This window comes from Merops nubicus, unplaced genomic scaffold (genome assembly GCF_000691845.1).
Source record: "Merops nubicus isolate BGI_N331 unplaced genomic scaffold, ASM69184v1 scaffold9129, whole genome shotgun sequence".
In the NCBI taxonomy this organism is placed as follows: domain Eukaryota; kingdom Metazoa; phylum Chordata; class Aves; order Coraciiformes; family Meropidae; genus Merops; species Merops nubicus.
Genome location: NW_008629080.1, coordinates 40,821 through 53,965, shown reverse-complemented (window position 1 = coordinate 53,965; position 13,145 = coordinate 40,821). Strand labels below are relative to the sequence as shown.

Sequence of the window (13,145 nt, the reverse complement as noted above, 5' to 3'; positions counted from 1 at the left end):
GGCAGCGTGGCCCCCCAGCCTCCTCACCCCTCAACAGCCACATAAATAGGTGGGGGACCACAGTGTGCTGGGACTGGGTGCTCTGGGACTGTGTGATCTGGGAAAGTTGAGCCTTAACCTGAATTCTCCCTTGAGGGGTTTGTCTTCTAGAGGCACCCGTGGAGCTCCTCGTGGAGAAATGATGCTCTGGGCCAGGTCCTTCGAGCTGTGGGGGTTTTAGTCTTAAAAGAGAATTAAAACTTTAGTAATTACATGTTTTTCTTATTCTTAAAAGCCTCCTTTTGGGTTTCAGCTCACTAAAGCTGAACAGTGTGACCTGAGGTAGAAGAATGTGGAAGCCAAAGTGAGTGTATCTGGCTGCCTCTAAAGTCTATGGGAATTAGACACTTCTCTGTCCCAAGAGATGAATCCAGTTCCAGACATTTTTAAAGTGAAGTTTCTCAACCAGTTTTTAAGCAGGGACTTCCTGATATCACCCTGAAAAAACCCCACAAACGCTCCTGTGTTGGTTTTTCTTTTAAAAACCATATTTTTAAATAACTTATAAACAAACTTATAAAAATAAACTTATTTTTAAAGAAGACATAGACTCAATTACTCCCCTCCCCTCCAAGCACCCACTTGTTTCTTTATCTACAGCTGAGTGTAAGTTTGTTGGTTCTTTTTTCTAGATCATGGACTAATGTCCTTTGAACCACAAAAGGTTTGCAGGTCAACTCATATTTCTCTATGTCAATCTCCACCAAAAGCTGCAAAGAATGAAATTCCTTCTGCCTGAGAACCCACACAGTACTATTTTGAACAATTGCATAGGAGCTTGAAGCAAATACAAGATTGTAGAGAGGAGTTCAATTAATTTATAAACAGCTTTCAGGTTTTTAAATTGATATCGGATTTTTCTAGCGCGACCATTTTTCCCCAACCAGTCACAAGAAATGTGACTGTCAGAGCCTTGTTTCTGCTGTTAGTCTAAGCACTTTCTAGTCATTTGTTGTTCATGAAGAAATAAGAGAATAAAACCAGCCATTTTCATGTGTCTGGAGATGTTCTTCCAGATTTTCTGCCCTATGAAAACGTGGCCACTACATCTGCACGTTACGTAGTGATTATGAAGAGCGATTAAAAAACCCTCAAAGCCAGATAAAGAGGAATTTATCAGAAAGCAGGAGGCCTTTCCCACTCTAGGGAAGATGAGGAAATCACCGTTTCTCCCAAGGCTTCCTGAGGGCAGACAGGGTTGGGTGCCCCTTATCAGGAGCATTCCAGCCTGCCCTGTTTGTCCCAGGAACCGGCCGGAGCGGGAGCGCTGCAGCCCAGGGAGTGATTCAGTGGTGATGGGGAAAGGCAGGTGGAGCAGGTAAGTCACCTCTCGACAGGAAGGTATAAATGAAACCTGAATTACAGCAGCAGGGCCACTCGGACACCGGGAGCTGGTGGAGGTTACTTGTCTGTGCTTGGAACCAACCCAGGAGCTCGGATAACAGCAGGCGGCTTAGAAATACAAAAGACCCTGAGCCTAAGACTGTCCTCTGGAGAGAAGACTCTTCAGGGGTAGAAATCAACAGCCCAGAACATGCTTTTCTCCTAAACTGCTCTCTGAACAGGTATTTATACCTTTTAATTTGCTGTACACCTCTTAACTTGCTGTGTATTCAGTTACTCCGAGTTAAACCCATTAGGGACTCATCCTACAGAACAGTGCTGGCCACTATCTTAACTCCCTGTTCTCTTTTGTCTGGTTTTATAGCATGGAAAGAAGTTTTCTAGAATTTGCTGGGAAGTAAAAAGTACTTAACTACTTAGTTTCACATCCGTGTGTCTCTCCTGAATGGTTTATTCATTTACTGCTGCTCCCAAAGTTTCTGGGAAGTCCAGGTAGATAAGCTGGGGAGGGAAGGTGGCTGGCTGCAGGGAAATGCTGAGTGACCACGGAGGTCTGAACAACTGAAGATACTCCAGGGACTAGTTCATTTAGCAGCAGTGCCCAGGAGAAATCCTAACCAAACCTAATTCAACTTTCTGAGCATCAGCATGATGGCAACACACCAAAAGACACGAGAAGGGGACAGAGACTGACCCGTCCAGTGTAGCAGAGTGTGAATTCAAACTGGCTTCCCCATGCCTCAGCTCTGTGCCCTACTCTTCATAGCTTCTCAGTTGAAGTCAACTACTTCACCATGTCTGATCAAGGTGCCATATAACACCAAGATGTTGGTAAAAATAAGTAGACTCTAAATTTATTAAACCTAACAAGCATCTACAGGGTCATGATTGTCTTTAGCAAAGGGAAAGCGTGGGCAGAAGCTTGTATCTTAATTTAAAAGCAACTGTTGTGAGTAAACACTCTCCAGTTTACTATCAGGATACTGTTGTTGCTATGGCTCTTGTTTTACAAACCAGCAAAAAGCCCAGCAGAGCATCTTTTTCACATGGGTTATGAAATTGCAGTTTGCAGAAGCAAAGGCTGTTTCTGAGGTTACCTTCTGCTGCTGGTTCTGTTGCTAGCAAACACAGCAAGGGACTGCAAAGAGCTGGGTGGAGGGGATGGAGTTCTGCAAAACAGAGGATTTAGTGAAAAAAAAACCAAAACAAAAACACAAACCCAGGGCTTTCCCTCATCTCTGTGCCAACTTGGACTCTGATTTGTAATTCATCAGCATCTGCCAAGCTCTCCTAAATCATGCACGGTGATCTCTAGGCAGGAAAAAAAGACATTCCAAAACCATCACATCTTGCTGAGAAGTACAAATAGTCTGTGACTGAAAGTTTAACTTGAGGCTTCAGGAAAAATTTCCTCGGTTAGAATAAGAGAAGAAAAAGAAGGAAGATTCTTGAAGGTGGTTTCAGCTCTGGCTGTGATGGGAGAAGGGAGAATAATTCCTTCTTACATAATCCCTTTTTATGCAACGTGAGGGATACCTGGACACCTTAAATTAGCCTTTTATGCCAAGACGTGGACTCTGCAGCCCGTGCTTGGTGAGCCACTGCTGGATTGACTGGGAGACCTATAATTACAGCAGCAATCTAAACCTTTCTGGCTTGTCATCAGTAAATCTCCCAGCACAAAGAATCAAGCCTAGCTAGTTCAGCAACACATCTTAGAAAAATGTTCCCCAGGCATAACAGCATCAGGGCTGGGAATTTCCTCCAGCACAACGCTTGCTTTCAGGGAAAAGTGATCAATAGCCAAAAAGTCACCTATTTGACTCTTGGAATGTACCTGAAGCTGCGTGTCTAGCCTGGGACAACTGAGATTCAAAATCATGCTGAGGTGGCTGGAAAGGCTGCAGTAAGCTGTAAACCAAATTGCTAAACCCAACTTGCCACAAGAGTGATGTGAAGGCTGGAACCTCCCTGCTCTGAGACCAGGCTGAGAGGGTTGGGGTTGCTCAGCCTGGAGAAGAGAAGGCTCCAGGGAGACCTTCTAGCAGCCTTTCAGTACTTCAAGGGGTCTCTAAGAAACCTGGGGACAGACCTTTTAGCAGGAGCTGTTGCAGCAGGACAAGGGGGGATGGTTTTGAATTAAAAGAGGGAGATTTAGACTCCATAGAAGGAAGAAAGTTTTTAAGATGAGGGTGGTAAGATCCTGGCCCAGGTTGCCCAGAGAGGTGGTCACTGCCCCATCCCTGGAACCATCCCAGGTGAGGTTGGATGGGGCTCTGAGCAACCTGCTCCCGCTGCAAATGTCACTGTCCCTGCAGGGGGTTGGACTAAATGACCTTTAAATGTCCCATCCCACCCAAACCACTCTGATTCCATGAACTGGTGTATTCACCACTCAACTCAAGGCTCCTGCTGGCACCCCTCCAGGGCTGAGGACACGGAAGAACTGTGTTTCCCTAGGGAAACCAAAGCAACAAGGAAACAGTGGAGAATTCCCCTCACTCTGGCACCAAGGCCATTTCCTCAACATCCCTTTTCTTGCTGTGTCACGGTGACAAGGGAGAGATGGGTCTTGTGCTGCCTGGGGCCAAGGATGGAACAAACTTTGCAAGATAACAGAGTTTCCTCACCTGCCTTGGATTCCTCTGTGGCACGAGGGGGTTCAGATCCCACTGTGGGTACTCCAACCCAGGCAGTGTTCTTGGGTGGTGCCTCACTCCCCTGCTAGGCACCAAGACCACGAGATGAGGCTCAAAGCTCTGTCTGAGCCCACCAAAGAGGTTCACCCCCCTGCTGCCTCCACAACTGAACAGTGTTATCTGTCTCTTAGGCCTTGCTCATGCTGCCACCATAATATCTGAGTGCATCCCAGGCTAATAGGCTGCCATAGAGAGGTCCCTGCTTGACCTCATGGAATCTTCTGCTCTCCTCCCTGCTCAGGTGTCGGGGAGCACCAGCTGGGGTAGGTTTTTGTTGGTTTTTCTGCCCAGAGGGAGCCACGTGTGGGGAAGGACTGAGCCCATCTGCAACGCCAGGGTGTTTCTGGTGGAAAGGCTTTGGCTGGATGGTGGATCTCTGCTGGTTGCTTGCTTCTTGACAGGTTATTTAACTCCACCTTCGGGATGCAGCTTGGAACAGGCTACCTGTGTCATTCTTGCCTCTAGCAGGGATCTCTTCCAGGCTCAGGACGCAGCAGAAGCCCCAAACTCGCTCTCCATTCCTTTGAAGGGGTCAGGCCTAGGTCTGGTGATGGGTGTCTTTGCCTTGTTTAAAATGAAGGCTGTGGTTTTCTTCTCTTCCAGAGTCTCCCAGGGCTCTGTTCCTCTCCTCCGGCTCCGTCATGTCGTGCCTCACGCAGCTGTGGCATTCCACCACGCCAGACTCTCCCACCAGCCCAGTCCCTGCCTCTCCCAGTGAGATCCCCATCCCCATCAGCCCCATCGTAGTCACCTCCCCAGGGGATGGCAAGAGGAAGGCGAGGTCCCCCACCGACAAGCCAGGCTCTCCAAACCCAACATCTCCAAAGCCAACCTCCCCCGTGGAGTGTTCCATCTGCTTCAACACCTACGACAACACCTTCAAGACACCCAAGCTGCTCCAGTGCTCCCACGTTTTCTGCCTGGAGTGCGTGGCTCGCCTGAGCACGGGGCTACCCCCAAACCAACCCGAGGACCAGCTCCCCTGCCCCTTCTGCAGGCAGCTGACCAGCATCCCTCTGGAAGGCGCCCCAGCTCTCAAGACCAGCAAGGAGCTCCTCGCCACGCTGCCTCCCGAGCTCCAGCAGGAGAAGGTGCTCTGGATGGAAGGCACCAAGCTCTGCTGCCGCCGGGCCTCCGACGACGCCGAGAACCCAGACTCCTGCATCTCCATCGACGTGGCCATGAGCAAGCCCGAGAGCCCCGAGGCCGCCCCGGAGGGGCTGAGGGGGAGGTTGTCCCGCTGCGACGTCTGCGACGACTGGAAGCGCATCGTCCTCCTCTCAGCCCTCATCATCATCCTCTTCTGCATCATCCTCTGGCCCGTCCAGTGCGCCCTGAAGACGGGCAACCTGCGCTGCTTCACCAGGACCGTGGCCATGAGCAGGCCAGAGTATCTTCCTCCCAAGCACACCACGGTGGCCCCACCGGTGACACAATCCCCTTTCCAGTAGCGGCGCCCAGGGCAGGGTGGGGATGGGGAGGCAGGAGCAGGGGTTGATGCCCTGGGGGCACTCCATGGTTTGCTGCCAGAGCTGGTGGCCCCACGCTCCTCCCGTGCCTCCACCTCTCTGAAATACTTGCCTGTCAAGATGTCTCCTGCCCAGGAATGCTCCCAGGAGCTGCCTCAGGATCCCGCTGCCAAACTCTCTGGGGAAATTGGAGCTCTGAAAGCAACACAGAGGTTCCTAGGACTTTGCCTGGAGCAGCACATGGCCCTGGGCTGGTTGGCTGGATACCAGAGGATAGTGGGGGCAGTTCCTCTCCATCCCTTAGGGAATAAAGGGCTATTTTTGCAAACTGAAGGATCTACATGATTATTCTTAAGAGGAGCTGGGATGGGGAGGGTAAAGACATGTCCAAGTCATATATGTGGATGGAAATGATGGAAATGATCCTTATGGCACGTGCTTGATAAGGTTCCTTGGCGACTGAATGTTGGAGGAGCCACTGCTGCCTCCTGCTGCCAACACATGGACCTGTCCCTGCTACTCACCACCCTCGCCCTGCTCCCTCCCGAGGGGTTTTTGAACAGAACAGAGCAGCCACTCGACCTGCTTCTCCTCAGAAGATGCTTAAAAATCCCTCCTCCTGCCCGGAGAGTGGCTCTGAGCACGAGGTGAGTTCTGTTAGACACTGACACAGCACCACAACCCAGTTGCCTCACCAGCAACCTCCACTCCTACTTCCCTCTTGCCAGCAGGAGAGAAGTTCCATCGTTTGACAGCTGTACCCTCCTCATCTCAAAAGGTGTCAGTATTAAGACACAGGCCAGTTGCTTACCCTACATTTTTAATGAATTCAGTGATCTTCTGCCAGTGATTAACAGACGTCTTTGTGATGAAGGCTGCTCACAATTAAATGTTTTCTATTCCCACACATGGATGTAAGAAATTGTTGTTCCCAAGGACCATACGTGTATGTATTAAATTATGTTTTCTACAACATGAGGTGTCAATCTGTAGCAATCACTCCACATTTCCCTTCTTACTTGCAGCTGGAGGTGGTCACCCAGCAGCCCTGAGTCCAGCTGCATCCCCAGACCATGGCAGATGGTCCATCCCTCAGCTGTCCCTGTGGAGCACAACCCTACACACGTGGCCAGCTTTATTCTGCAAATTCATCCTTACTACCACCAAGGTGGTGCTGCCCCAGGTGTGACTTCACCTCACTTGACCTGAAAAATGAGAAGCTGCAAAATCTTCTCATCTTTTTCTTCTTCCCAGCAAGCTGGAAGATGCTTCCAGTCTCCCTTTGCAGAAAATCTGATTTGGAATAGAAAAGGCTGAAGCAAGATCAGAGTAGCTCAGGTCTGTTGCTATGTAAAATTTCCATGGAAAGCTGCTGCCTGTGCTGCATCTGCACCACCTTTGGTGCTCAGCATCTGCACCACCTTTGGTGCTCAGCATCTGCACCACCTTTGGTGCTCAGCTGCAGGCTGGCAAGGGCTGTGCCAGCCACCAGGCTGCAGAAACTCCTCCAGGCACTGCAGCACCTCCTGCCAAAGTCCCTGGGCTCGACAGGGATTCTCATTTCATCCCCTCCATTCCCCCATGGAAAGTGAATCTTCACAGCACCAATTTAAGTGTGTTCTAGGAAAAAGTGACTCACCAGGACTTAACACAGAGAAGGCACTTCCATTTTACTCAAGGTGCTGTTGGGACTAAGCCCAACAACTAGGCACTGGTGGAGATGAAGTGCTTTGTCTTTACATCTTCGTCCCCATCCAGCTCCCATTGATGAGATCTAACAGCAGGGGGGAGGGAAATCACATCTTCAGCCTCAGAAAATCTATTGTTACTGTGGCAAACAAGCCCCAGAAACTGTTCTCACAGTTCCAACTGTTCCTAGGAGCCTGTCACAGCATCCTCGTGAGGGGCTGTCCCTTTGCACCTCCCCTGCTCACCAGGACTTGGAAACAAAGGCTGGAGGTTCAGCTGACACCCAGCTGAACCTCTCAGCCCTGCTTAGTCAAAAGGAAGATTCAAAGCAAGTGAAAACAGGGCCCTGACCAGCAGCATTTGGTGAGAGGAGACATTCAGGCTGCCCCATTGTCCACACCAACTGTCAGTCCCTTTCCCCAAAAGGAAGGAGAAAAAAAATAAGCCTTGAGAATATTCAACATTTATTAAAAGTGCAATAAAAATAAACAGTTCTCCTGCCCCTGTGACAAGGGACCAGAGAGACCAGCCAGGAAATACAGCCAAGGTATGTCATTGTGCTTTTGTTCAGCTCCCTCTGCTCAGCACACTTGGAGCTGGCACTCCAGGCACTCGTAGCCCAACCACACAGCAAGTCCAGCCAGCTCCACAGCCCTCAGAGGACATCCCCATCAGCCCTAGGTGTGCTCTGGAGGTTCAGGCACTGGCACGGAGCCCCAAGGCTCCCCACAGAGCCCACCTTCCCTGATGAAGGGGTTCTTTGGCAGGACTCTTTGCAGGTCTTAGGGCTGGAAGAGCACGAAGCACCATCAGTCACAAGTCAAGGCTTATCAACAGAGCTGGAATACTCCACTCAGGGACACCTCACAGCACTGGTCAAGTCACAAACACTCCTACAACACCCCTACCCAGCAGACACAACGCTTGCCTTGTCATAGAGTTGCAGGGGAGGGAAAGAAGAGGTCCTGCAGCAAGGCAGTGGCAGAGCTGCATGAAGCTTAGAGGGGCTCAGCTCAAAAAATTCAGCTCAGCTCAGTATCCTGGGCTGTTACCAGGGGTAGCTAAAGGCACAGCATGCAGCCAAAGCTGCTTTCCTACTCTTCAGCACCCATCAAGCTAGTTGGGATTTCATTTAGCAGCTCAACATTCAGACCCACGTGGCCAAAGATGGAGATGCTCAGCTCTGACCCCCAGTTCTGCTGTGAAACCCTTGGGGGGCAGAGCAGCCAGCAGGTTCTGGGGCACAGACACCCCTCTGCTGGACCACAGCAGCTTCAGGCATTGCTCCGTGGGCTCTGGCAGGGCTGCAGAGAAATCCAGAAGTGGGACAGCCCAAAGGGAGAGTGAGAAGAATCAACAGAGGTGCAAATACCTGGGGGTCCAGGCAGGGCTCTCCAATTCTCACCTCACTCCAGGATATAGTCTAAAACACTTTTTGGCTTAGAAATGATTGACCTAATGAAAATATTAAGGTGTACTAACATTTTACTAACACCCTGAGTGGGCAACCCTGGGAAAGCTCCTAAGCAAAAAGTCATTTCCATTCCTTTGAACAATTGGTGTGTAAAAAATAAGAATCTTAAATTAAAAAAAAAAAAACACAAAACCAAAACAGAAAACAAAATCTGAGCCTTGATGCCCTAATCAATGTCCAGAGGCACTTCCAGATAAATTATCAGCCTAGGGAGAATGGGAGAAGATCCTTCTCATGAATAAGTTAGGTCAAGGCATGTTCTTAGGTGCAGACTCTGCTTGCTTCTGAGTCAGCTTCTGGCTTCCTCGCCGAGTCCAGGGTGCTTGGGGAAGGCAAGATGGGCAAAAAACAACTGTCCACAGCTGCAGAGCTTGGAAAGGGTGGACGTAAACACTGGAAATCCTGCATGCCAAAAGAAGAAGGAGGGAGGCATGGTTTATAACTGAGAGAACAGCACACTGAGGCATTGCCAGGGGGTGAAGTGTCTCCTACACAGCCTCGTCCTCCGGGTCCGACAGCATCCTGACACAACAGCCCAAAAAAACACATCTCCCCCCCCTCCATGGGGACACCCTAAACGTTTCCCTGCTCAGATCTCATTCCCCCACATCCCCATCACTTCTCCCACCAGCAGCTGGCCCTGGCCTCAGCCTCAGGCTCTGTCAGATGTCATCAGAGCACGGCTGCCTTCCCTGATGCAGGCAGAGCCTCCAAAACCTGCAGGAGCTCAGCTGAAGTTGGGTCACCTGCAGGAGCTGAGCTGAAGTTGGGTCACCTGCAGCGTGGACAGGCTGTGGTGACACTCTGGTGACAGCCAGGGAAGCATTCCTACCTGCAGAGCCTCCACACAGCTCCCCTCTGGCTCCTTTACCGTCCTGTGTTACTCATCCCTGAGACCTTTGGGCTTTTGATGTTCAGGTTCTCGTAGACAGAAGCTGATTCATCATCAACCCTGTCAGGAAACAAAGCCTGGTTATTAACAGCCTCACTGCTCTGGAGCTTTTCCCAGAGGCAAGTGGCCAGGAGGAAGCAGGTAAGGACCCAGCCAAGCTCCCTCTTCCCCTCTGCAGCCCTGTGGATAGCATGGCACTGGGTTACCCACTGTTCTCCATCCCTCTCTTCTCTCCCTCTGGCTGGACCACCCCTCTCTTAAAGGTCTTTCCAAATTAAATAATTCTATGAAATACAGCTTGGGGATGGAGCCTTGAACCTTCCTCACACATCAGCCTCTCATGGATGCCAACCTTCTGCAGGATCAGTGGATTCCATTCTTGGTATTTCCTGCTCTTGCCTTCTCTACATACCAAATTTCTCTGGATTTTCCAAAATCTAATGGAAGGAGAGGGCTGCTCCAAGAGCCATATCCAAGTACCTCAGAAGCAGGTTTGAGACCCAGAGCTGAACTCACAGGAGCTCTCTGGAGCTGACAGTACCAGCCACACAGAGCTCAGCTCAGACCCACCCAGTCCTCCCCGTTCTCATTTATTCAGAGCTGCCATTTCACAGCTGGGCATTTTAAACAGGACACAAACATTTCTGCCATCTCTTCTTTCAAAGCCAATCCTGGAACTCAAGGTGCCCAAAAGCTCTGATATAAATAATCAATGACCCTACCCACTCACCTTCACCTTAGAACCTCCTCTCTATCACTCACTGCTATCCCCTTACTTGGAACAAGAGGGAAGAGCATAATTTGGGCTATTTTATCTCTGCTTATGCAAGGAACTCGTGCTACTTAGCACATGCTCACTTCTCCACATGGGTGCAAACCCATCTCCCTTTGCTCTCTTCTCTGAGGGATTCAGATTTTGCAGTAGAAGCCCCTGAGTGCCAGTGGCACAGTTTCACTCTCTAGCTGATTCTCCAGAGATATTCTCCAGAACCCAAGATATGGGGCAGTACTTGCTGCAGGCTAGGATCTATCTCCTCCTCTCTTTTCCAAAAGCTTAGCACACCAGCAAGGTGAACTGCTCCCCCCACTGCTGATGGTGCTCTGGGATTATTCATCACTGAGTTTATTATCTGTATTTATTTGGAGCCATTCCCATAGGATAGCCAGCAACTGGTCAGGGTTCAGGTATGGGAGAGGCAGGCTGGCAAAGGATAAAGACTGGGGCTTTCAAGCTGTTCTCTCTAGTGCTGCAGAATGTCTAAGGCCTGGCAGAGAGCAGCTTACACAGAGGGGGTCCGTGGTGAAGGGGGCTGCCCTTTGCCTCTGCCTTTTTCCATAGGAGAGTAGCCAATATTCAAGTAGTCTCTCTCTTTCCTTTTATTCCTCTGAAAGAGAAAGCAAAGACAATAAAATCCCACTCAGGTACAGAAGAAAGCCTCCAAGCCCCACGTGCCAGCACAGGAGCAGTGACTGTGGGTTTATTTCCACACCTTTAGGGCAGTATTTGACTTCCAGGGAGCGGGTGGGAGTGGAAGTGGTGCTTGGGATGGGCCAAATTCTGCCCCTGCTTTTCCAAGCAAGCCAAACAGGACTCACCTGCTCTTCTTCCAGCCTCTTCTGCTCAGCCTCAATGTACTGCTGGACAGCCATGTAAACAAACTTGTACTGTGCCTCTGTCTGCACCATGCCCGAGCGCTGCCTGCGGACCATCTGGATGGTTTTGGGGATGTCAATGTCACAGTCCAAACCTGCTCAGGAGGGAGGAGGTCAGCTTGAGGAGGGGGGAATTTATCCTGAAAAATTGATTTCTTAAAACAGCTTGGAAAGGCTTCAATATCTCCCTGCACACAGGGTCAGCAGAGCCCCCAGGATGCTGTGAAAGGGTTTGGTGCATCTCTGTGCTTAGGATGTTGGGGTTTATTTTTATTGGTGTTCTTTTATGCCTCTCAGAGCACCTTGAACTGAGAATTGCTGAGGCAGGGCTGAGTTGCTTGGAGCAAGGGGAGGGGAGAGGAATTAGGTCTGTTCTGCAGCAGCTTCCTACAGATCCAGACTTAGCATCCTTGGTGGTTTATGAATAGATACAGCCATAGAGTCCACCTGCCTCAGGGCTCCTGCAGACCCAGAGATACCACAGAGTTCCATAACAGCTCTGGAATTTCAGGTGAAGGTGACAGGCCTTCTATGCAGAAGAATTTGCAGGACTTATTTCTAAAAGGCTTACTGGAGTTACACCTTTACTAAGCCTATTTTCCCCAACAGCTCTGGAATTTCAGGTGAAGGTGGCAGGCCTTCTATGCAGAAGAATTTGGAGGACTTATTTCTAAAAGGGTTACTGGAGTTACACCTTTACTGAGCCTATTTTCCCTCACCCTCAATAACAGAGGGTTGTCCAGGAGATCTTGAAATCCTCATCCCACTGATGCTAAGGAGAAGACTGCCCTGTGCTGTGTGGCTGAAAGCATCTCCCTCACTAGAGGGCTGTCCACAAGCCTTTCTCCCTCTGCTTTCAGGCTAAAGCTATGCCTGCAGTTTCCCAGACAAGTCAGACCCACAATATTGACCCACTGCTTGGAGATCATGTACCCACTGCTTGGAAATCACATACCCACTGCTTGCACAAGAGCAGGGTTACCCCAGCACTGCTCAGAGCAAGGCAAACAGTGAAAGCCACAGGACAGACAGGGAGACATACCTTGCCTGTGAATAATATCCACCAGAATATCTATCACAATGATGGTGCCTGTGCGTCCTATTCCAGCACTGGGAAGAGAAAAGGAAGAAACATTCCTTGGAGTTTGTCAGCTCAACTCAGCTCCCACATTTGCCTGCATGCCTGATCCACCCTGGGCAGATTTGGGATGGCTGCTGGAAGATAAGGACCCCTAGGAGATCAGAGTCCAGCAGGCTGCATCAGAGCTACCAGCTCCAGAACAGACCTGTTCTCCCCTGTACAATCACCAGTGAGGCTCTAGAGACAACAACACACTGTGTAAATTCACACCCCAGTTGCCCACCAGCAGCTCACGTGGAACCAGAAACAAGAGGCCCCTTTTTATTGCCCCCCAGGTTTGTACCTGCAGTGCACTATGATGGGCCCCGTGTCTGGAATGCTGCGCTGGGCTCGGTTCACTTGGTCCAGAAAGCTCAGAACCCCTCCTGGCTCATTGGGCACCCCGTGGTCTGGCCAGCTAAAATACTGATAGTGCTTCACCCGCCTCGGGCACTCATCCTGAAAGGAGCAGAGACCCACCACCCAGTCAGGAAATCCTACCATGAAGCTTCTCCTTCCTTATTTTTTTAATCAAAGCTGGGGCAAAGTGGTCATTAAATAAAAAATTAAAAATAAAACCCCACATGGCAAAGGCACAGATCCCTCCATGGGAGTTCCCAGCACCGTGGGACTCATAGAATCATAGAATCCTTTAGGTTGGAAGGGACCTCCAAGATCATCAAGTCCAACCATTGAGCCATTAGGGCTCTGCTAAAACAGATCAGAATCTGTCAGGGTTGGAAGGGACCACAAGGATCCCCCAGTT

The 13,145-nt window shown here is 50.0% G+C and overlaps 2 protein-coding genes across 2 annotated transcripts in view; one reads left to right on the top strand and one right to left on the bottom strand.

Annotated features, from left to right (window-relative positions):
- The first annotated feature begins 4,723 nt into the window (after nucleotides 1-4,723).
- RNF223 (ring finger protein 223) lies at nucleotides 4,724-5,533 on the top strand. Its single transcript, XM_008946879.1, has one exon. It carries the CDS (start codon nucleotides 4,724-4,726, stop codon nucleotides 5,531-5,533), a length of 810 nt encoding a protein of 269 aa, XP_008945127.1.
- Nucleotides 5,534-9,581: 4,048 nt separating this feature from the next.
- LOC103779254 (tyrosine-protein phosphatase non-receptor type 11-like) overlaps nucleotides 9,582-13,145 on the bottom strand; it is a gene marked incomplete at its 5' end in the record, with an annotated part of 18,544 nt that continues 14,980 nt past the window's right edge. The window contains 5 exons of the mRNA XM_008946880.1: nucleotides 9,582-9,666; nucleotides 10,891-10,991; nucleotides 11,203-11,354; nucleotides 12,302-12,369; nucleotides 12,684-12,838. Of these exons, the coding sequence (XP_008945128.1) occupies nucleotides 9,582-9,666; nucleotides 10,891-10,991; nucleotides 11,203-11,354; nucleotides 12,302-12,369; nucleotides 12,684-12,838 (561 nt within the window). The remainder of the gene's footprint in view (nucleotides 9,667-10,890; nucleotides 10,992-11,202; nucleotides 11,355-12,301; nucleotides 12,370-12,683; nucleotides 12,839-13,145) is intronic.